The following is a 25,201-nucleotide window of genomic DNA, read 5'->3' as shown; positions in this document are numbered from 1 at the left end:
ACCTTTCTACTCCAGTGGTATTTTATGCAATTTAGCTCTGTAGTGATATCCTTTAATTTCCAGAATAAAGTTACCAATGGCCGTGCTGGGACCATTTCCTTCATTAATGACAAGGCAATTCATGGTGCCTACAAAAAACGCCTAAACATGTGTCATTAATAAATTATCAAGAATTTTAGCTGACTGAATTTTAGGAATCTGTCTACAAGCCCGACTTTCAAAGTGTCATACATCCAAATTTGAAAAATGAGCTGCTTTTAAAGTACCTTAATGGAGTGACTACATTTATTTGCTTGAGTTAGCTAAGTGCCTAATGAACATCTTCTCTTATTGCATTTATGATGCTGCATGATAAAATATAGCACAGCTAACCATGCGAATATGTTTTAGAGGTGTCTGCAATTTACCCTTGATGTAGTAGTTGAAGAATTCTTAAGAACAGAAATAAAACCTACTTCTATTATTTTTTTTCAAGTAGAACTTCTTTCTGTCCTTCCCAAGCAGCCATAATTAGGATTAAGCCCAAGCACCAAGCAGCTCCAGTTTTGGTTGTAAGACATGTAAAGACTTATGATGCTTTTGCAAAATCTGAGCTTTTTGTATGTCATTTTTTAAATTCAACTTTTCTTTTGCAAAAGATTTTGAACTCATCACTTAATCTTACCAGAAATTATTACCCCACACATTTTTATATAGTTCCCCTATTTCCCTAATTCACATCAGATGCAATCAGACCACTAATTTCAACTGTCTAAATGACATCAGGAAAATGAAGGAAATTAAAGAGCTTTCACACAAACTGCTGTAATGCATACCATATAGTTTATTCTCACCATATTTACCTGAAGTGCCAATTTTCATTCACTCTGAATAGTATTTTACTCAGGAAGGTTTCCCATTAAACTATTACTGTGGGAAAAACTTTCAGGTGTGAAACTCAAAGTGTTTTTCCTGCAAGAGGACTTTGTGCATTCATGAGATCCTATTGATATGAACATGCCTTGACAGTCTTTGTTCCCAAATTAAGCTCATATTTGCTGTATACACTATTTTATTTTCTTTATAGAAATTTTCATATACAACAGAAAACCTTCTATTTACCCATCATTTTAAAAATGATGCAGAGTTAATGAACTCCTTCTTATCTATGTATACTCGAACACAATCAGTATTTGCTACTGCTTATTTCATTTATGCAGGAGAATTCACATCTCCAAAGCCACTCTGGACTGCCTGAATGGGGATTATAAAGTTGAAGAAGGGCATGGCAAAGAACGTAATGAATTCTTGAGGAAGCATAACATTGAGACTTATTTAATTAAACAACCTGAGGAGAGTCTGTTGACTTTGCCTGAAGATATTGTGAAAGAGGCTGTCAGCTCCTCCGACAGGAGAAACAGTGGAGCAACATTTACTGAAGGATCCTGGAGCCCTGAACTTCCATTTGATAACATAGTGGGAAAACAGAACGTAAGTCAAACTTCCTTTAATGTCATCAAATATGAACGCATGCTTGAGTGCATTTCAATAATGGAAGCCTCAGAGGAGACGAATTCATCTTTAACCTTTATTCTAACACGTACTGTAACAGCAGAGGATTAAACAAATGGTTTCAGGGCAGAAATAAATCATGTACGCAGACTGGGGAAATGCCAGGGGACCAGAGGTTTTCGGGTTTATCCAGCTAAAATTAAATGCTACACAGCTTAGTTTTAATTGAACTTGTCCATAAAGAAGTAAATTAAAAGTAAAGCTATTGTTACTAAACTAGCTGGGACATTCTAGTCAGAGTGTGTATCTCATTGCACAGCTTCACTGCATTGCCATCAAAGTAAAAGCATGAATGAGTGGGCATTTTGCCAGAGGAAAAAGCATGGTGTAGCTTGTGATATATAAGGGAAAGAAAAAAGATCTACCTTAAAAAAATACCTTGTGAAAACTGTTTGTTCATTCTTCACTTTTTTTTTTTCTCTTTTATTTTTTATTAAAACCATTAAAATCTTAGATTTTTAAGACATAATTTATGTTCAGTAGCAGGTAAGTTAGACTTAGGTTATGTGTAGCTCAATAGAAATATGAGGTAATAAAAACTGCTCCTGATCTGATCTTTTCCAAAAGCATTGCTTGGCTAATTGCTAGCACCCTGGGAACCAGCAATTCTTGTGGAGTCATAAAAATCATTTTTAAAGTCTACTTGCTTAGAGGAGTTAGAGATGGAAAGGTTAAAATGCCCTCAGACACCACTCTCTTCACCTCATTTGAAAGACTGATGAGTATGAAACAAGGTCAACTGGAGTTTTCTTCCATTTTTCTGAGGGATCTGTAATGACATGATATATCCTTTCTTCTGCTGCACATCCTTAGTCCTACTTGTCTCCACTGTCTGTTGAACTTCAAGCATTATTGTGTGGAGGTCTTGCTTTGTCAATCGTCTTCTGCTTCCTACAAATCTGCTCGGAAATTATAAGTCTTCACAATTAGTCAGCCCATGGTGGTCTCTTCGTCTCTTCCAACTGAACTGGAGCATGGCATAGTTTGCTGTTATATAAAACACCTGTTTTATATATGTTCTGTACATCCGTGTATCTGCATGTACGCTGCCTTTTAGTATTCACTGTAGTTTGTTGACCTGTCTCTATACTCTCATTTCATTAGGAATAGAGGTATGAGTGCATATCTTCTGCTGCTGTGAATATCTTCTGATCTCTCTCTGTTTCTTCTTCTTTCCCTTTAAGACATTTCAATTTCTATAGTCCAAAAAATCTATGCAGAGGAGGCTATCATTTCATTGATCATTTTCTCAGCTAAACCTGACCTTGGTACTAACAAATAGGAAGAAAGAAATAAAGGACTAATGGTTTTATTCTGTTAATGAACAACTTCCATGGAATAAACTAGTAAAAAGTCCATGAAAATTGTTGAAATAGGTATAACCAAACAGTTGTTTTAAAGCAAATTTTTGTCATATGACAACAAATAATCCATTTTTAGCATAGTTTCTCATTGTTTTTTTAAGAACCTGTTGTTCTGCTGGAAATAATTATAATTTTATATTACACAGATTCACAATAAGCTTTTTGGTGGAGGCTAGATTTTTAAAATCTGCTATTCTATGTGTGATTCAATTAGTATGTAATTTACAATTTTAAAGTTGAGACAATAGCCATTACTGCTCATAAATAATGTATTTCAGCTCAAAATTCAGATGATAGATTTAAATTGTATGAGGACATAGTAGCTTTTCCCAGAGGTGTGTCAGCATCGGACAGAGCAAGAATTTAATAACATTAATTATGTCACCTAAAGGTCAATGGCAGCAGCAAATGCTGAGAATCCAAGTAGCAGCAACCCAACAATTAACCACTCCATATGTTTGAATATTTGCCAATATCTTTTAGATGCTTTCTTTAACCAATATAAGTTACCAAAAAATTTGAGTAACTCTGATGATATGTCCTACTTTTAGCGTTGTTATGTTAGGAAGAATATGAAAAAAAGTCTCTGGTGAGTTTTCTTACCGACTCAAATTAATCACAATCCATATGCTTTACAACAACTTCATTTTCTATGAGCAGCCTAAGACAGTGAATTGAAGTTGTGTTGATATGAGTAAGGAACAGAATAACCACTCTTTATGTATGCAGTCACAGACATTAACAAAAGCTCTGTGTGTCTACAGCACAGTTAACACCATGTGTCTTAGCTCCGGTGGTAAGGATGCAAGTGTCTGCTCTGAAATTCAGACCATGCCCAATATGGATGGAGTTTTCTGTTATTGAAACTGGTGTCTGGGCCTCTTTTCTAAAGCACAGAAAGTTGGACAGAAGTTAATTATGTTAAGAGAGTGAAGGCCCATTTGATATGAGAGGTGGTAGATGTTCCATCCCTGGAAACATTCAAGGTCAGGTTGGACAGGGCTCTGAGTTGAAGATGTCCCTGTCATGGCAGGGGATGTTGGACTAGATGACCTTTAAAGGTCTCTTCCAACCCAAAGTATTCTATGATTCTATGATCCTATGATACTAAGGTCTCCTGTTCTCAAATAAATTAATAGCTGATGAAGTTAGATTTCTTCTCTGGATCTTCCAGAAGAAGTAGCTGAAAGCACAATACGGTCACTGTGTGTGGTGCTGGAGGCACTTGAAGGGCCTGTAATGATGTGCATTAGGAAAAAAACAAATTAAAATGTCTGTGTCTTGCATAAGCACATTGTAGTGATGGCTGTGATTAGTCTTACCAGTTATCACAAAAATTAGACGTAAAGAAAGACCATCAAGATGACAGATGAGTATAAACAACAGGACAGAATTCAGTTCAAAACCAAGGAACCTGTATTTTTATGCCTACCAACTGTCACAGGTGTTGATCTCCTACACAGCTCAGCTCCTAAACATAAAGGTCTAGTGCTATATGTGGTTCTCTAGGGTGACTGAGATATCCATATGACAAGTGGCCTATTAAAGACCCATGATCATCTGGGCTATCAGTCAGAAGGCAGATAAGGGGCTCTGATGTCCTGAATAGTGCTCAACATCTATGCTGAAACATGCTGAGTAAGAGCTTGATTTGGCTTCTTAATTGTGGATGTCTATTGCAGTTTGAGATACCCTAGAACACTCCAGCTAGTCTCCATCACCAACCAGAAGGGTTCCTGTAGGTGGTATGCCATATCTCCTAGCTCCACACTGTTGTCCAGGACTCCCTAGGACATCCAGGCTGACCATAGCTGCATCTGATAGGGCAACTGGAAGTATCCAGAGTATAAATTGCCAGTAACACCTTAGACACCAAGCACCTAGACAGCTTCATTTAGGTGTCTTCCTCTCGAATCAAATCCTACCTGTCTCTTTAAACATGTGACCTTGTGTTTCCCTATTTCTGTTCAAGACCTGTTGTTTGTAGTATGAAAAAAAAAAAATTTGAAGCCTTCCTAGAGTTTTATACATTAAAAATTTCCCTTCTTTTTGAGGTCAGGATGCTTGGACTTGTTGCATGAAAACTTTGTGGGAAGAAGTAAAATCTAATCCCAGCTACCTTTTTTAAATCTCTATATAATATCTCTTAAGTTGGAGTTTTATTATTTGTTTGCTTCCAGTCCCAGATGCAAGTTTGACTGGGCTTTTCCTAACAGTGTTCCTGTATGATGAATGGTTACTGTAAGCATCAGGAAAGTTCAAAAGCCCGTTGTAGGATTCACAACTGTGTTTTCCAAACAGCTGTACATAAAAGTGTGGGAGAGGTAATAGGGAGAATCAATATTTCTTTACATTGTCATAACACAGACTTAAAAGATGCAGAGCAAAGAGGGGGATACAGAAAAAAAAGGTGGTTAGCACATATTATCAGGACAATAATTTGCATTATATTTTTCTTTATTGTTATTACTAATTACGGGGAACCTGTTCTCTTAGGTACCTGCATGGGTGCGAAGTAGAGAAAACTCCACTAAACTCAAATATGAATTTCGTTGTTATCCTCTGAAAATAATGCTACTTCAGAGTCTATTTTTGCACTGATACTATGGGCATCATTGCCATAGTGGTGATATGTCATGTTCATCTACCACAAATTGTAAACCACTTCATACGTTCAGCAAGAAGACAGTTCTTCATATCAATCAAATTTGAAACAAAATGTAGTCACTTACTAGGATGAATTATGATCACTCTCCTCATGTAAGTAAAACATAATGACAACAAAAACATTAGGGACCTTCTCCACCTGCACTTCCAGCAGAGACATAGCAATAGGAACTAATTCTGGGGACTTAAAGCACACAAGAGCATCTGATGTGATCTCTTCCTTTAACATTCATTTCAGAACCACTTGTGTGATCTTAGACACTACAAATTGATGATAAATTTTCTGCATAGCTCAGTTTAAAAGAGATAAGAACACTTGAGTAGTGCCTTAGAGTGAGTAATACAGTATTTATCCAGTTGACTCAATGTCTTGTTTTCCTGGAATTTGGCTCTAACCTTACAATTTCCACCTTAACTCCAAGGCTAAGATATAGATTCAGGCGTATCTGAAACTTTAATATGAGAAAAGTTTCCTAGATATTTTTTTTTCTCCAAATGTTGATGATTGATATTTTTGAGAGAAGGTGGGGAAGTTTGAGTAGAGTTGTTTGTCAAACCTCCTCCGTTGAAGTCCTTTTTCTAAAACAAACAGGAATATTGTTTTTTACTTCAATAGACAGAAGATTTCAGTCCTAGTGTACTTTTCTGCCTAAATATTGGGCTCTTAAGATGCTCATCAAAAGATGGAATATGAGAAAACAAGATCCTATCTGTGACGACAGAATCCTTGGATTTTATTTTAGGATTGTAAAGAAAGTTATCACTTGGGCGTTGACCTGAGACCCATTCTGTGTTTTAATTACATTCATTAGAATGTAATTGCTGAATATACTTTGAAAACGAACACGGGAAACCTCCCTGTATGTTTTCTCAAAGGTCCTTTCCAACCATGACGATTCTGTGATTCTGTGTGATTCGCTGTATGTAATTCCATGATCCAAAAGAATTGGCTTTCCAGAGAAACTTGGTGATAAATCGACCCCAAACTCCTGTTCCCAGCAACGTCCAGTAGGAGATACAGCAGGAGATCTTTCCAGTAAGGACCTATAGGATAACTTTTCTCAAGCAGAAGTGTATTTCCTGTCCATAATAATTCTGAAATGTCTTATGCTGTGATGTATGAAGGTTTATAACCTTTCCATTCATTAACATTTGTTAAACCTTTGGGAATATCACAGGTAGTAGAGTTTATTTTCCCATTCAAGTGGGAAAGTGTTGCTTCACTGTGGTTTGTGTCATGAAATGATACCATGAAACTGGACTGAGTTATTCTTTTTATGAAAGCAAACTCTACCTCTTTCCTGAAGGTGAAGCACCCTTCATACTACCTCCACTAGCTTTCCTTTGTGAAGCTATGCAAAAGTATTTTCTTTTTTTTGATTAGTCAATGAAATACTGAAGGAATAATGTATTTGAGATAATATTTAAAATAATAATATGAATTACAGTTAAATTAAATCATATAGCTTAACTGTAATCTATACTGGCTGGAATATACCAGTAGTGAAGAAGAACATATTATTCGAAAACCCATGCTGAAGTAATCAGAAATGTCACCTTCTTCACTCCTGCCTAACTGATCTGTTCCTTAACTACACACATCCAGTAATGTTAAGATCCAGAAAAATATCATTACTCCTGTTTTGTGACTTCTGTTTTCTGTAGCTTCCCTTCTTAGTTGTTAAAACACACCATTGAGTTAGGTACCCTGCTGTGGTTTTGGTGTGTACTCCCCTCATGCATGCTCTAATAATTAATTAGCAGAATCTGGAAAAGGAAATAGTGTTCACTGCAGCAGCAAACCACCTAGATCTGTATGAAAAAGGGCATTAAAATACTTCCCTTAATGTACTGTATGTGTTTAGTGGAACAGACTTATTATTTTACACTTTTATAGATTTCATTGAATGAATTGCATGGAATGCTGTAATGGTTTGCAATGCAACATGATATAAAACATTGCATTTTTAACCCAAGGGGACCAGCAGGTTTATTCTGTTTGCATGTGCTTTCCCCTAGACTCTGGCTGCCCTAACAAGAAATTCAATAAATCTGCTTCCAAACCATCTTGCACAAGCTTTGCATGTCCAGTCTGGGCCTGAGGAAATTAACAAGCGAATAGAGCACACCATCGACTTACGGAGTGGCGATAAATTGAGAAGAGAGCATATCAAGCCTTTTTCACTGATGTTTAAAGACTCCAGCCTGGAGCATAAGGTAGCTGGGTCTTGGTAGCTGCATTATTCACAAGTCAAATTGTAATACATGTCCACTGAAGTAGAGAAGCTGTAGGTTCTAGCTTGTGTTGTTTATTTTCTGGTTTTGCTTTTCTTTTTCATTTTGTTTCAGTTTTCAGAAGTCGGGGCTGAGCTAGAGGTCATACTAGACAGTGTAATGATGCAGGTGTTATAATGCTGCAATAATTACATTTCATTGTTGGAAAATGCCTACTCTGAGCAAACTCTACTTCTGAAAACAACAGCCATTTGCCGGGTTTCGTTTGCTGTCTAGTACCAGCAGTTTTCTATCAGACGACAGGTTGCTTTGGCATAGTGATTGAGCATATTAATAAACTGACACTCCTATTCAAAATATATATCTATATTTATATAGATATGTTTCTTTCATTTAGGCATAGGATTCATCTGATGTTCTCTAGGCAGCTTCTATGTTTATTTCAAGTCAAAACTAATTTGTCAACTCTTTGTTTTAAACATCTTTTATTTTAACATCTGCTTCGAAGAGGTAAATATTGTTCACTTCTTTAATGCTTCTCGACAGTAGTATGATCGCACTAATTTCTATTTCATGCAGATATAAGTTATAAGTTATGAAAGATAAGGCAATGGGAGAATTTTCCTTGCAAACTGATGACATGGGGCGTTGATTGCATCAGATCTCAAATTATTTACTTGACTTGAATGCTATTACAATGCAGCAACCACAGGTCTGTGATAGGATGTGTCTTAGACTGAAAAGAAAGAAAAATAATGGGGAATTGCAAGCATGGAGGCCCACTTCTCCATCATCACTTCAGCCTCACTGGAAAACAGACTATTTTACTTGACTTATGGGAGACCAGTCCTCAGGTGGTATCAGTGGTGAGAGATTAACAGAAAACACTGGAAAAGGAAAATTCTGTTTGAAGTATATTTAAGCCCTTATTTCACAAACAATTTTGCAGAAGGAAAAAAGAAAGGTTCATTTTTAAAATAAAATAAAATAAAATATTCAGTATCCCCAAGAGAATATTTATGACACCAAGACACAGGGTAGAATTCCCAAAGCTGATTTTGTCACTACTGTTGCAACAGAAAATATGAAGATACTTCCTTCAGTGCAGTCATCATGCAAAGCTGATAGGGACGCAGTTGAAGTGAAATTCAAGATTTCTGATATTCTGTGAATTACCTTTTAAAGGCCTAAAAGCCATAAGTAATCTTTTATCTTTTCAAGACACAAGGTCAAAAGATAAGGTAAAAAAGGTCTAGACAAAATAGCACTTAACCTAGAAGGTAGGGGATCATATATTAGAATTCTTTTGTGCAAAAGAGAAAACAGCCTAGTCACAAACAGCTTGCTGAATGAGCAAGCTAGTCAATGGTTCACCTAGTCTTACACTACTATTTAATAAAAATGAGGCCTCGACATGGGCTGGAGTAAAGGAACACTGCCCAGAATCAGATCCTGTATTCAGAATATAAAATTTCTTGTATTTTTAGACTTTGCAATTAGCAGCCACATGGAAAATCTCTACAGAAGGAGTAGATTTTCATTTAAAAGCAGTTTAAGCAAGAGGGGGAAGAAACCCCTCATGTTCTAATCCATCATATTACGTAGGCCAGACTTTAAATATCGATAATGTTTTGAATTGCATCTGAATGACAAAAAGTCTATTTAAGAGCAAACATTTTGAGCATTTTTGATACATTTTCTTCTCGGTATGACATTTCCAATGCCAACATGTGCTGCAATGCTCAGGAAATAACGTTTTCATTCTATATTTTCTTAGGTGCTAGTCCCAACCAGTAAGCACAGCCAATAGAAACACAAAATCCTTCCTGTAAAGCAGACCAAATCTTCTTTCTCTCCTCTAAAACAGGCTGAGTTTTAGCATTACACAGGCATAAAGTTTTTAAAAATATCAGCACTGTTTTACTCACTCTGGTTCATCCACCTCCAACAGTTGGGTAGTTGCTGGCCAGCAACCTCCTTGCTTGTGTTCAGGGTGCTGGGACACCACAGGTTTGCTCGAGGAAGGATAGGGAAAGTACCAGAATGCAAAGGGATGATGTGGATTAAGGAAAGGTGAATCACAGCATCTTCATTATAGGCAGGGGCAATGTCTTGTGGGACAATGTCCCTTTCCCTCCTTGTTTGCCTGTGCAGTAGCTACAGGTTTGTCCCAGAAGCCTTAGTGTTAAACCATAGTCTACAGGCAGTCATGAAAAAAATAGTGTGTGAACTTTTTTGCTACAGAAAGTAGCTGTTTCCTCCTTATTATCTTATATTACTATCACTTTCTCTCTTCTTCCTGCCATTTAGGAAACAAAATAAAACAAACCCAGATTTAAATTGGATTCTCATAAAGCTATTTCAGAAACCTTTTCCCTCTGCTCTCCCCGCCACTAACCTTTCAGTCTGGAATTATGCTTCCTTCTAATCATTAACATTTTGCAACTGCTTACATGACCTTCTACATCAGCATCTTGAGATGCTCCCTGCAGCGTTGCCGAGCAAGAAGACAGTGTATGTCTACGGGCCTCCCATCTCACACTGCTGTTCTCATTTGCTGCCACTCACCTTCTGTTCAGACCAGCTTCAATTCAGAGCTAGCTCTCGACTAAAGTAGCTTCTCCTGTGTAAAAGCTTGTGCCCTCACAATTAGCCATCACACATTCAGGCAGCGCTGGCATCTGCCTAATAGTTATTTCTTTTATCTGTAAGTACTTCTCACCCTAGACTTTACAGCTATTCAGTAGGCAGAACAGCCAGTACCCCGAGCTGACATGACGATCAAGAAGTGTTACGTTAACCTTGTTCAATAAGAATTGTGTTAATGCTCTGTACCTCATACCACAGAGGAATGAGTAACCATGTGAACAATAAACTATATTTCTTCCTCCTGCATTAGTAACAGCACTACCATGCCATGGGATCATAAATTTTTTGGGGTGACTTGAATAGATCTGAAATGTCATGTTGGACTTCTGTTTAAACAGTCTAGGCTGTTTCACTTTTGTTTTTTCATTGTAAAACAATTGCAGACAGCAGATTTATGCTAGCAAGGTTTAAAAGGATAAAAATAAAAAATTTTCTGGAATCAGCATGCACAAAACTATGATGGGAGCTAGCACAGCTCCTGGCTTACAATGGTTTAAACTACTGGTGTATCACAGCTGTTGAAGCCGTTGGTACATCTTTCCATTCCCCTCTCTTCTCATTGGTCTATGTCTTTCTTGATGACAGAGGAAATGTAGATTCTACATCAAGCAGTAAAGGTTGCGTTACTGAATAGGTTATCTCTCTGAGGCAGTATGTATATCTCCACATGAATTTTGTAATGTTTCATTTTTCAGAGAATTTGTGCGGGAACCCCACCTAGTATATTTTATAGATTCTTTACCCAGATGGACTAGTCATTGCTAACCTTGATTTCACTCATTAGCACTTGATATCTCATTTAGAGATCATTCACTTTCTATTTTGCAAAAGGTTATTTTCACAAATAAGGTGTAGGCAGATTGAGCAAAAGATTATCACAGGAGAGTACTTCTAATGGTAGCATACACTAACGATTTCCAAATATATAATAGCTCCTAAGCAAAATCTGATACTGCTTTAGATGATTTCCAATAATTAAAAGATATCATTATGATGCTCTACCTTAATAGCAGTGACTTGGAAACATCAGTATCATGTATTTTCATACATGATAAAACATAGTAATAGGGCAAGAAATTTTACATGCTGGCAGGATTTTTGTTAAGGAAAGTTTCCAATGTAAAGATTTGTATAAAGATATTCTAAGTCTTCTTTTATATTTGTATTGGGATCATAAATCAGACTGGGCTTAGAGGTGAAGTGTCTACTTATTTTCTGTGAGGTGAGCACACTGAAAATACCAAAAGGGCTTTGAATTTCACAGTACAGATTTTCTTCGATCAAATATTAGAACTAAATATCTGAGTTTCTGTTTCAGAATTTCTTATTGGCGAAATGAATAGAAATTAAATGGGTAGGAAAAAAGTTTTGCCCTTCTCACATGCTGTATCCTTGCAAACATGAGCCTCACCTCTTTCCTTCAACCCAGAAACGTCCAGTGGCAAGAAGGTCTGCAAGAAATGGTTGCAAATTCTGGGAATGTTCAGCATCTTCTTTTTTGTCATTGGTCAACAACTGGATCTGTGTCTACTCTTTGGTCTTCTCAAGAGTTCATACATCTCTTTTTCTTCCTTCGTCTTCCTGATACATCTTCTGTCCCTTCCCTGAAATGCAGAAGCTTTCCAATAGCACATACACCATTTCTCTGAAGAAAAAAACCCATGGTCTACCTTGTCATCTATAAGGTCCTATCTGAGTCAATGAGTAGGAGCAAGGATAAGACAAAAAACCTTCCTCCTCAGTGCACAAACGCTTTTTCTAGGTTAACATGTAAAGCTGGTACTCTTGTTTCAAAGACTCTTAGAAATAGAGAGGAGACATGGTGAACAAGCAGCAGGACTTGGCAAAGCAATGCTGCAGCTAAGGTTTTTTTTGCAGAGTAGGTCACATCACGACTCTTCCTACCACTCTCCGTGGCTCTAGTTGGCTACATGCCTCCCCATACTTATGGATGTGCCTTGAGGCTTAGTCTATCCTGCTTCAAGTCATTAAGGGGGAGATTTCTACAGTGCTACATTTATCATTGGTGTTTGTGCTGCCTTAGAGATGCTAACAATTTCTCATCACAACATTGTTACTGATTAGACCACAGCATTCATCCTTTTGACATAATGTTCGACACAGCAGGCAATTCCATGTTTCTGTTTCATTCAATTAGTTTTCTATAATTTCCCTAAGGAACAGTTATGGGACTTCATGTTATATTTTAAGGAACATACCTACTGTTCTTTTCCCTTTGGTTCTTTTTGTGTTGCAACCAAAAAAAAAACCAAAACCAAAACAAAAAAAACCCCAAACCCCTGGTCTATTATTTAAGTGGACTGATGCAATTCTGTTTTCCTGCACATGAAATCAAGGTCAGTGCCTCTGTGCTTCCACCAGCAAAATGAAGTGGAGGTGCCTGTGAGCACCACTGAAAATCATGTCAAAGCGATATTGCTTCTGCCAGCAGCAGACACAGGATATAATCACAGCAGAGGAGGAGTCAAAATGAGGGACACCGACTAATAAACCTCCTCTCTTACTCATAACAAATGGGAACAGGGAAGAGAGAAGCCTTTTCCCCAGTTCAGAAGCTTAAGACTGTTTTGACCAGATGCTTATAACTGAAACGAAGTCCCTACTGAAGGTACATGTAGTGAATATAGTCTCAGTCTAGATAGGAACTTCCTTCAAGAGCAGATTAGCTATAAAATGCAGTTTATGGTTGAACTTTCTCAATGTATGTTCCTGATACATTTCTTAATCAATTTTAAATTTTTTCAGTTATACTGCTCTCTAGGCATTTATATCTGCAGTTTGTCTTATTTCCAACTTGCGGGAGAAACATTCTGATATCTCTTTTCCTCTGATTTCCTTTTGTTCCTCACATTTAACTCTTAGCATCTTCAAAACTGCAAGAGATTAAATAAAGTAGAGTTATTGTTCAGAGGAGGAAAAATGACCAGGACCAGATTCTGTGGGATTTTTTACTAGGTGAAGAACATTTAGTGGCATTGGTATAGGACACAAGAGATTTACAAAAATATGTCTATGGACCAATATTAATCTGCTGTAAACAATTGGAGTTTAACTGAATTAGCAGTGATAAACACCAGCTGAGGACTTGGGTAACATTTCCACTTGAACTGATCCACCATGATTCTCCGATGTATCGGTTACTCCTTTCCTTGGTAACTCCCATAAAAGGGGAACCTGGTAGCAACACCAGTGGTTTGATATGCTGGAGGAAAATACGTTTGCAATAAATCATAATAATAAAACACCTCAAATGGTCTTTTACATAATACCTTAATTTTCTCCTTGGAGAATATGCATATTACCAGGTTTCTGTACAGTCTCTGGATAAGTTAGGATACAGAAATCAAGACCCACATCCCAAATAATCACAGAATGTCTCAAACTACACACTTTTCTTAAAATAAAATAAAATAAAATAAAATAAATAAAAAAGAAAACAGAATGGCCTCAATTTGGGAAGCATGGAGAGTAACAGCTGACTTCAGTGTTTGTCTTCAGGTGAGGAAACCCATGGTTCCTCTGATTAAGCAAAGAAGCATTTAACATTCTACTCAGCAGCACGAGCCCTTAGGATCTACATGAGGACTTTAAAAAAAAATAATTACAGAGTTTTGCTCTCTTGGATAAAATATTTTACCAACTTATTAATGATTTATTTGTTGTGTTTCATTTTTAAAAGCAAATTCAGGTTTATCAATTTATTAGCTCTTCCTGGTAATTTCCCCAAAGTCTCCTATATGCTCAGTCTTTATTAAACTACTGCATGGGTTAACAGCTAATTTACTCTTCTGGTTTGTTTTTATTCCAGTATTCTCAAATGCGGGATGAAGTATTCAAATCAAACTTGGTGTGCGCATTTATTGTTCTTGTATTTATCACCGCTATCCAAAGCTTACTCCCTTCTTCCAGGTAAATACAGAAATATATCTCTATATATCTGAAGGTGCTCTTGGGGGAACAGTGGGATAGCATTTCTAGGATTGACATGGAACAGACCAGTAAAATCTTCTTGTTCCCCCAAAGTGTTTGTAAATATTTTTCCTTTTTTTTCCCCCCGGTATTAACTACTTCTGTATCACATTATCTGCAGCTAAATGTTTTCACAAAGACAGCAGAATCTACTGACATTATGGTGTTATGTTTTTAAGTGGAACCTCCACTGAGATAAGTGGAAACTTTGGGTTACAAAACTTTGACATGATAAGGCCTGCTGCTTCCAGTGTTTCAGTGAAACCTGATCCAGACTTATAACAGTGCCACTTTGCTAAGTGACTGGTAATCACCTTGGGATTCAGTGATTGTTTTGGTTTTGTTTCTTACATGCTGTCTAAGAAAATTGTACTGTTGTGCTTTGTTGCTGATGATATGTATTACCCAGCTAGCAAAAGCAATGTTGTGCCATTAAGAAGAAGCAAGGAGATGATCTGGTAGATCTTTTTCTTCTGCTTTTATCTGGGGTTGACCAAGCAGCAACTTCCTACTAAGGTGACAAAAATGTGACATAGGTGAGACTTCTGTGTCCACAATTTTCACGCAGTCAAACTCACCAATTGGCATTTTTGTCTACTACTTAATAGTGAGAACACAAGCGTGTGTACAAGGACTAACATCAGTTTTCTAACATCATAGCAGAGCCAGCAGAATATGACTACCCCTAAAACATACCCCTGGTCCCATTTGGCCTCTTGCAGAGCAAATGCTAAAAAAGAACTGCCAGACGAAAATAATTCTCAAGTGGCTTCTAACACTCAGATGAACCTTAACTTGTGGCTACCTGTAGAATAAGCTTGAAAATACAGTATAGGAAATAAGACATTTATTGTGCAACAATATTTCTTGAATTATCTCTGGAAGACCTGCTTCACCATGTTTAGGTTTAAGAATACCAAAATGGTGGTTAGCTGCAGGTAGGTTACTGCATTCTGAAGCAGTGATATCCCATGTATTTTGTAGTTCTCAGCTGGGAAAGTAATCAGAATAGTACCTGACCTTCCTCTTCCTCATGTCCTATATTGCTTTAATACCAGTAAGTTTGTTTGCTTTTTTAAAGTCCTCCCAATAAGCACTCAAAATTCTTCACGGCTGGTAGCTGTTATTTTTATTTTTTTTTTTCTCAGTATGTACAAGAAGATTTATGGATCTTATTAATGGAACCTGTTTTCCAAAAAGATTTCTGCTACTATATCAATCACTGCTATACCAGCAAAAAAAAAAAAACAACAACCCATGACATCTTTTCTATCTGCAGAGATTTATTTCTGTTAATTCTTGTGAGGGTGTCTAGTGCCATTGTAATTAGGGGAGAAGGAGTCACATAACCACAATGCCCGCAGCTGTCTCATTTCATGATTTCCCATCTCGCACAGTAGTCTTGTGTTTTTCACTGCACTTCAGAAATGCTTTGTGGACCTTTCTTTCGCTGAATATTAAAGAGGCTGTACACACACATAGGTTCAAATAATGATTAGATTAATTCCTACAAGATAAGATCAGCAAAGGTTTTTAAACAAAAGCATAAGACCTTGGCCTCAAGAATTTCCTTAAATGTTGATTGCTGGAAACTGGGAAGATATTTAGGGAAAGGATATTTACCACTATCCCTTTTGTGAGATATTTGGAGCAACATGGGTGTTTTATGGCAGTTCTTAGGTTCTTTTGGGAGCTGAAGGTCACTGTCAAGATTTAAGAAGGCAAATTTTGGTCTTCATTTTTCAAGTTCTAATACTCTGCTTCAAAAAAATGTGTTTCAGTCTTAAAAAAGCATGCCTGTTAAATGAGAGGAGGTCAAGAGATGAGCAACCCTAAAATAACAGGATGAGGGGGTTTGAGTCAGAAGGTTTCAATATGCTAAAACATACTGAATAAGGACATAATCCAGAAGTTCTAAAATCCATGCAAGGTATGAGCACATGAACAAGCTATCACAAAGTTAGGCAGAATTTGGATTCGGAGAGTCTTTGAGGTAACTGCATGCTCTTCTGTTATATCTCTAAGTAGATACCAGAGAAGTAAACTACCACAGTGGAAAAGCATGGAAATAATTTCCATGGAACAACTAAAAAACTGTAATTCACACTCCTCATGGTAACTTTCCCATTTCCTAACAACACATTTAAGTGTTTTTCAATGCATGTTTCAGACCTTTGTTGGACAAGGATGGCATTTTATATTTGCTTAAATATTTGAATATTTTTCTAAGCTGAATCTTTTGGGGATTTCTGGGAATTCAGTGAAAGAAAACTTTATTTAAATCATCATAAAACGTATCTTACTAAGGATCTTCAGGGAGTTTCCTGGATAGGTTGCCTTAGTCTGTGTGTTAAAGGGAATAATTTTTCCATTATTGCATCTACTGCGTATGGGAGTTTCACAATTTTATCTCAGTTTATGTCTCTCTCACACAGGATAAATATTTGATCCATTCATACTTTTCCCTGACAGGGAAGGCACATCACTGAATTTAAAAATCTTTGCAATAGTTTTCATTCTTTGAAATATTGAGTTGGGGAAATTGCTCTAAGTGACATAAATTAATGCCATATTTCTGCTGTAATTATCCTCTATGAAGCCATTAGGTTACATTGCCAACCTTGCAGTGATTCATCTTCTCCATCTGAGAGGCCTGGGAGTTTGATTCATTTCCTGCAATGAACTTTCTATATGTTCACACAGGCAATAGATCATACTAGAGTAGACTGCTCAACTACTCTTATTTCTGTCAGTTTTTCACTGGGTTATTCTTGTGAGGGAAGAAAAATAGATTTCAAACTGTTGTTCATTTAAACATCTGCATCTTCTGTTTTACGTAAGTTTTCCTTCTGGCTCAACACTTGATTTGCGAGGAAGAGGGAAGGCAAAAGCGTCATTTCAAACTTCACTTGACCTTGACGGTAATGGAACCCCTAGAAAGAAAAGCATTTGGTCTTGAATCTCTTCTTGAATGAAGAGGGGATCCAACCCAGGAGTCCCAGTTCTGGGAGAAGTTCACAGAATCATAGAACGGTTTGGGTTGGAAGGGACCTTAAAGAACATGTAGTTCCAACCCCCTTGGCATGGACAGGGACACCTCCCACTAGACCAAGTTGCTCAAAGGTCCATCCAGCCTGGTCTTGAACACCTCCAGGGATGGGGCATCCGCAACTGCTCTGGACAACCTGTTCCAGTGTCTCACCACCCTCACAGTAAAGAATTTCTTCCTGGTATCTAGTCTAATTTTACCCTCTTTCAGTTTAAAACCCTTCCTCCTCATCCTATTGCTCCACTCCCTGATAAAAAATCCAGGAGAGTATTATGGCTATTTGTTCCTACCCCTCTAACCCTGGCTGTGTCTTCTGCTGTACTTGATCCTATCAGCATGCTGCCAATAAAATCTTAGCACAGATACTGGATTGATCCTCTGGGAGGTCATAGGTGTGCAGACTTCAGTTTTGTTTTTATCTCAAGCTGGCTTAGACAAGAGACAAACACATCAATGTTCAACCAAACAGCTATACTGGAAGAATTTTTGTTGTCTATATATTTATTATGAACATACACAAGACCATGGTTTCTCAGACACCTAAGCAGGTTATGTTGCATTTTGGATTGAAATCCCAAACTTAAGTCCCTAGATGCTCTCTTTATAGCACCTTAATTAAATAGCACTGGGTCTTACGTGTAGAGTTTGGCAGTCCAAAATAACAACTCATGTTTAGTGTCCTCAGGTCTGACCTCTTGAAGCTTGACCCCAATCTTTTTGAAAGCCTTAATTTGGTTTCGTTTAGAGCTGGGTCAGGCTAGGTCTGCAGAATTGGTAGGCTACATCCGCATATAGAGACTGTCTATATTTATCTGAGATATAGATAGAAGCTATCAGTTCCAAAGAGGATCTCGGTCATTTGGCTTTGGAAAGCAAGAAGGCTACTGCAGAATGCTGCACTTGGAAGTGCAGAAGTTTCCCTGGAGCACACTGATAGTCCACTTTATAAGGCCTTTTTCTGTGAGATATTATGAATAAATCACTGTAGTGTACTGGCACCTATGCAACTAAGTTACTAGAAATTTTAATTATTTAATTCAAAGCCTTAAGTTTAATCATTTGCCTGATAGCAAAAAGGCAAGGTAAAGTAGAGTGAAGAGGGAGAGTTTTGCAGGAGAAGTGGAGTTACCTCTAATTTGCATGCATTTGATTTCTGGTAAAAGAGACACAGAAGGACAATGACTGGTACAAATGGGGACAAAAGGCTTGAGTTGTGAGGCACTGAGTGCTTTCTTCTCAGCAAAGTAAAATAATTTACAATGTTTCCCAAACACATCAGTTACTTGATTGACTTCAGGTCCCAGATTTAAGCAAGAAAAAGGCATAAATTTAGAAAAATATAATGAAAGTTGGACTAGAAGAAATTACAGGGTTTAATGGTCTATTCAAAGGAATTGAACTGGCTATCCTGTGTATGCACTTAGCAACACTTGATTAAGGATCACATATGCAAGAACAAAGTTTATAGGGTATGTCAAACAATGTGTTTTATTTAAACATTTTAGGATCATAGCAAACGTTTTCATATTCTTTATATTTTAAGGGACTTCTATTAAAGGAGTAGATCAGTTCTTTTACTCTTTTAGAAACCAATGAGATTCTTAGCTACAGATGGTCCACTAGTAATTAAAATGAGGGAATCTTGCATTTCCATAATTATGATATCCTGACTTACTCCAGAAAACAGGCTGCATTATTGTACACACTTTAGAGTCTATGATCCTCAATATAGTATGAGTTAAGACACCTGTGTTGGGCTGTATACAAAATACCACTCCACTAAACTGCCTCCAAACCACTCTGCTAGAGTGGGAACCAGCTCATACGTAAGTGGCATCAAGATCCTAGAGACTGAATAGATTTGCTCTGAAGAAAACTTAAGGGACAACTGAGTCCCACAGGGAAGGACAGTCCTGTCACTCAAACTCTATACAGACAAAAGGCACTGGCAATGATTTCCCCAGCTTGTTTCTTCAATGCAGTTTCTCAGCAAGAAACTGTGTGAAGCAATGGCAGAGCTAGGGAACATGAACAGATCTTTGTTTTCCCTGGGTTTTTTTCCTAGACTAATTGTCTCTGATTTATGATACCTTATTTTTCCTAGTCTTAACTGTTTACACATTTATTTTTATTAGCAGTGGTATTGTATTGAGGTTTAATGCTGTGTTCTCTTTTTTTTTTTTTTTTTATTTCCCAGGGTGATACCAATGGTCATCCAGTTTTCTATTTTGATTATGCTGCACTCCGCTCTTGTGCTAATCACTACGGCAGAGGATTACAAATGTTTACCCTTAATGCTCCGGAAAACCTGTTGCTGGATTAATGAGACCTACCTGGCCAGAAATGTCATTATATTTGCATCCATTCTGATTAATTTTCTTGGAGCCATCATCAATATTGTAAGCTTATAGGGAAGCAGGGAATATTATACAGAAAAAGAAGATTTATGAATTATTAAGCTTGCTACAGGACTTGCTAACTAATGTGTTTATAAGCCAGCTAAGATTTAAATATAAAAGGCAAAGTACCACAGATTCAGGAAATTCAAGCTGTTGCTTAAACTATGTATTTCTGAAATATCTAATTAATACTTCCTCATGAATATCATCTATTTTTGAATCTTTTTGCTACTTTCTGGTCAATATATCTACCCTTTGAGGACCATTTGTAATTTTCTGACATGCTGATATACTTTCTTAAAGACTGTCAATTCAAGTAATGCTTATAGATATTAAATACCTCATCTCACAGTTCTCCCATTAATTAGATTAGTTTACTAAAAAAATAAAAAGTGTTAGCAAACCCAGGAAATACCTTCAAAGAAAGAACAGAGCAGGTAATCACAGCATGTAAAAGCTGAGCCAGTAACCACAGCACACAAAAAGAAGTTTAAAAACATAAATTCTAAACACGTTTTACCTTGCTCTTTTAGAACTTTGTCAAGACCCTTTGGCCTCAATTCATCTTAACTATAGAGCTAAACTATGGGCATAGTCACTCTCAGCTTTCTTTATAGTCAGTGCAGAAAAACAGGTGTCCCCAAAGATTTCTTTTGATCATACTGGTCTCAATAAAGAGATTTTTCTCTCTCTCCACTGCCCACACAGGGAGTTTATTCTGATTTGGCTCCTAATTTACACATCTCCACTAAGACTCTAAAATATGACAAATCTAGACCAAAGTTTATCATCATATCTGTGAGGAAAGGCATGTACCAAGCTTTACTTAGTAGCTGTGATTAAATAAAAATATTGGTAATTGAACACTGTGCCTAGCTCTATACAGTATCTCAGGATAAAAGAGTGGGTTCTTATATGCAAATACAATAGACCTCTGATTATCTGAATGTCTTCAGAAATATGAGACAGCTTTGTATGAATTAGGTAGATTATCATGTCAGACAACCTGGCAGGTGTTGAAGCCTGAGCCAAGAAGAAGGTAAATATCTCACTGATAGATTAAAAGTAACATTTTCATCACTCTGCTCTTGTAGGGCACCTTTTGATAGCAGTGCTCTTCATCTGAACTCTAGTCTTTGCAAATATTTATTTCTTTCTAGATGAGACCGGGAAAACATTTAGTGACAGTAATAACAATAGCAATTATAACATCACAACAGCAACAACAATTATCCTGTAATAATTAATAATAATTATGATTGTCTCATTGCAGTCAATATGCTGAAGTCTGATACTTCAAGAATTTGCCTTGTCTTTTGCTAACAGATATGAGATTTTATTAGGTTCTAATGCTGTCATTCTTTCATGACTGAATTCAGGTTGCCAATACGTGATGACTCAACATCTGCCTGGGTTTTTTAGTGATACCACACAGTCACTAGTAGGAGAGTTGGTTGGAGAAAAAGAATGTAGTCACTGATTGCTATCCTTGCAGACAAAATGCAATACGATAAATGACAGGAAGTTCAATAAGTCTGAAAACTTCCTGAAGATAAGGACAGTGGTACATTACAGTACATATCACTAAGGAGTGTTTTACAATTTAGAGTTTTTTAAATAATGTTTGACAAATATCTGTCAGGAAAGATTTCGGTAGAATTAATCTTGCTTTTGAAACAAGATGATCTCTAATGGGCTATCCATACCCAATTTGCTATGGATATGATGATAAGGAGATTTTCCTCTGACGTTGTGGATTATTTTTTAAGATTGTGTCCACGGCAATCTTGTGGAATGGCTAATCCAAAAGAAATCAAAGGAAATGTAATTCTCTTTACCGTCATACCAGTGGGTTTCTATAAAGCAGTAAACAGTTATATTTATTGTCATACATTTAGAAAGGCAATGACTTGAGTCACCGAGTCCTGACCTCTACAGGAAATCCCAACATTCACATAACCTTGTTAGTTCGTATGTCAAAATTCTGCCATAATAATAGTTTGCTCGGGAGGGATCTGCATGCGTTTAGGAACAGGTAACACAGCTCAGCCTCGCAGTTATATGCATCCACGGAGTTCAAACGCTCCCAGCTGGAGGGGACTAAGACTCAGATGCTTTCTAGGAAGAGCTAAGAGCCATAAGATTCTGGCTTCAGCAGGGGGGCAAATGAGTCGTGTGGTTCTTTACATCAAGTGCATTCTTGTTGTTATAAAATTAGAATAAAGTTTCTGATCCTGAAGGTCTTTTAGAAAGATACCCAGAGTGGTTCTCCTGGCACTCTGCCATGCAGAGGCACTGTACACCTCATAAACTTTAAGAAGGTACCACTAACTAACTCTCTGTTGTCACAGAGGACTGCACAGACAACTTAGATAATGTTGCTGCATTGCAGAGATGACTGAATTGCTGAAAGAACAAACAAGAAAGTTCCAAGTTCAAAATTCATTAGAATTTAATTATAAGAAATTGGGCCTCATTAAACAAACTCTCTATCTCTGTTGGAAAGAAAATCAGGGGAACTAGCTTATAAATACCAGGTTGATGAAATGACTTAGTATAAACATCCAGATTGGATTAATATATGTAACAGGAGTCTCCATCTGCTTTAACTGTCAAAATATGAAACCATTAATGACTTTTTTTTCCCTGTGTTCTAAGAGGATGATGTATTGCGACTCAACACTGCTGGTTTGTTTATATTTAATACAACTGGTTTAAAATACCATTAAAAAGAATGCAGGTCATAACAGCAAAAGGCAGTATTACATTCTCAAAACCATCGTATCATGAATGAGATTTCATTCCCTTGCATTCTAAGCATCACAGTTGCAGTTCTGGGACCACGTTATGTTTTGGCACAAGACAGTCCTGAATGATACTGTGGGATTTTGTCCCTCTTCTAGGAGAACAACACTGTCCATAGTAATGGAGCAGAATAAAAATTGCTTGTAAAAAGTGCATATATGCAATCTTATTTTATGCTCCAAATTTAATGATTTTCTGTGCAGTTTATAGCTAAGTATAAACATTTTGAGGAGACAATTCTTAATAGTCCAATATCGGTCCTCTGAAACTCCAGAAGCAGCTCATCTTTCCCATTTGGAAACAAAAAAGCATAGGAAGGCTATTTAGATGCTGAATGTTTGTGGCATGAATAGCTCCTCCCTTTCCCTTTCATCTCCACAGTACGTCTTCTTTCTGTCTATTTAGTCCTTGATGTCAGTTAGGGAGTCGGTACAGAGAGCAGAAGGTCAGATAGTTCCACCCCTGAACCTAGCCAGCCAGCCACACAAGCACATAGTCTCTGGTGCACACAATATAGCCCTGATTTTGTTTTCTTCCTTCACAGCTATGGTGTGATTTTGACAAACCAGTAACGCTGAAGAACCAGACTTTCAATTCATCTGCATCTTTTACAGACATCTGTTCCTATCCTGAGGTATTTCTGAGGGTGCTTTTGAATCTGGGGCACGGATCCACAAAGGTTACATGGCAACCACTACCTGGAATCAATGACCTGTGTACTGGTGGTGGAGTCAATTGCTTCGACAACACTGTGAAGCTGAACCTTTGCATCTCTCCATATGCTGATAGAAAAAGCAGAGGCGGGTTACAGAAGGAATTAATCTCATGGTCTAATGGGGCATTGCAACCAAGTTTCAACCTTTGAACATTACACAGAACCTTTATGCTGGAATACATACAGCAATGATTCAATGAACCAAGTGCAATAAAACACGCTATTTTATTTGTATGAAGCTAATGGAGATGAATACTTCTTACATAGCAAAACCAGCAGTAGTTATTCTGCTGTAGTTATTTTAAATTTGCATTTGGATTTAAAAAAGTCCCCTCTATGATGACCAAGTAGGCAAGAAAATCAATGGGTTGGTCGTGTGTAGAGAAAAGAAGTATGTTGCCTAGAAAGTCGTATGTCAGTGTCATGATACTACCAGCAGTATGCAGCAAATAGCAGGGATGCAGACCTTTTCTACAGAGGAACTGTACTAAAGAAAAACTGCATTCAAAAAAAAATGAATGCTATCTCTCCTAAAGCTGTATGACAGGAGTTAATTTAAACTACATTTGGACTGTGGGTGTTGATGTTGCTATTTTAAATTTGAACAGCTCATGGCCATGATTGTCTCTCTATATCCAGTATCAGCTGCGTGGATTGCATTTGACAGATGACTAATCATTCAGAAAAATGAGACAATGAAGAGATCAGAAGATGAGATATGAGTAAAACTTTTAGGCATCACATTTTAAGAGAGTAATCTAACTAAGCTAGACTGGCAATATTAAAAAAAATATATAGAAAAACACCCAAACCTGTGGCTTTACCTTCTCTTTGAGTAACATGGGAGAAGGGTTAAAGCAGGAATATGATTCTCCCACCCTGATTAGTGTGGGTCTTGTGGAAGTTCAGAATCTAAAGGAGTATAAATGATAGAATTCATAGAATCATAGAATGGTTAGAGTTGGAAGGGACCTTAAAGATCATGGAGTTCCAACCCCCCTGCCATGGACGAGGACACCTCCCATTAGAGCAGGTCACTCAAAGCCCTTTCCGGCCTGGGGCATCTTGAACACCTCCAGGGATGGGGCATCCACAACTTCTCTGGGCAACCTGTTACAGTGTCTCACCACCCTCACAGTAAAGAATGTTCTCTCAGTTGACATTTCATTAGCAAGCTACTACATGTCTCACTTTCTTCTTTTTACTATACAGGATGCCCTTTCCCTTCTAATACAATGAAAATTCCATAAAGACTCAGAGGAGGGTTTCTGCTAACATGGAGGTGCCATGCAAAATAGACAATTCTTAATTTCACACTCCATTTTAGCAAAAAACTTATTTTTGAAATCCCTTGTACCCTATGAATTCTTAGCTTAGCACTGAAATCCAGAGCAATTTTTTTTTTACAATTCTGATCACTTGATCATTTATGTAGATATTTACGGAGTGAGTATATAGTCACTGATGACCATAAGTAACCACTGCTGTTTTCTGTTCAGTATTTTGTCTTCACTGGTGTGCTGGCAATGGTGACTTGTGCAGTCTTTCTTCGTCTCAACTCTGTCCTGAAGCTGGCAGTACTTCTCATCATGATTGCGATCTATTCTCTGCTGACTGAGACCATTTATGCTTCCCTTTTTCTGCAATATGACAACTTTAACCACAACGGAGAGTAAGTGTTCACAGCCCCTTTTAGGAACTGCTTTTTATTAAGGTAATGGGTCAAGCCTTGCCAGAGTATATGCATATTGATAGCATCATAGTGAAGTATGGAATG

At 37.3% G+C, this 25,201-nt stretch overlaps 1 protein-coding gene across 2 annotated transcripts in view; it reads left to right on the top strand.

The window, feature by feature from the left end:
- ADCY8 (adenylate cyclase 8 (brain)) overlaps positions 1–25,201 on the top strand; it is a 123,462-nt gene that overhangs the window by 75,199 nt on the left and 23,062 nt on the right. Inside the window, exons 7-12 of one of the 2 annotated variants that reach the window (XM_014965491.1) lie at positions 1,200–1,470; positions 7,602–7,799; positions 14,296–14,396; positions 19,703–19,904; positions 23,254–23,343; positions 24,924–25,096. In XM_014965491.1, the coding sequence (XP_014820977.1) occupies positions 1,200–1,470; positions 7,602–7,799; positions 14,296–14,396; positions 19,703–19,904; positions 23,254–23,343; positions 24,924–25,096 (1,035 nt within the window). The remainder of the gene's footprint in view (positions 1–1,199; positions 1,471–7,601; positions 7,800–14,295; positions 14,397–19,702; positions 19,905–23,253; positions 23,344–24,923; positions 25,097–25,201) is intronic. The other variant, XM_014965492.1, reaches the window with a different exon arrangement.

Source organism: Calidris pugnax, unplaced genomic scaffold (genome assembly GCF_001431845.1).
Source record: "Calidris pugnax isolate Ruff unplaced genomic scaffold, ASM143184v1 scaffold41, whole genome shotgun sequence".
NCBI classification, from domain to species: domain Eukaryota; kingdom Metazoa; phylum Chordata; class Aves; order Charadriiformes; family Scolopacidae; genus Calidris; species Calidris pugnax.
The sequence above is the reverse complement of the archived record's forward strand: the minus strand, read 5'-3'. Positions and strand labels throughout refer to the sequence as shown.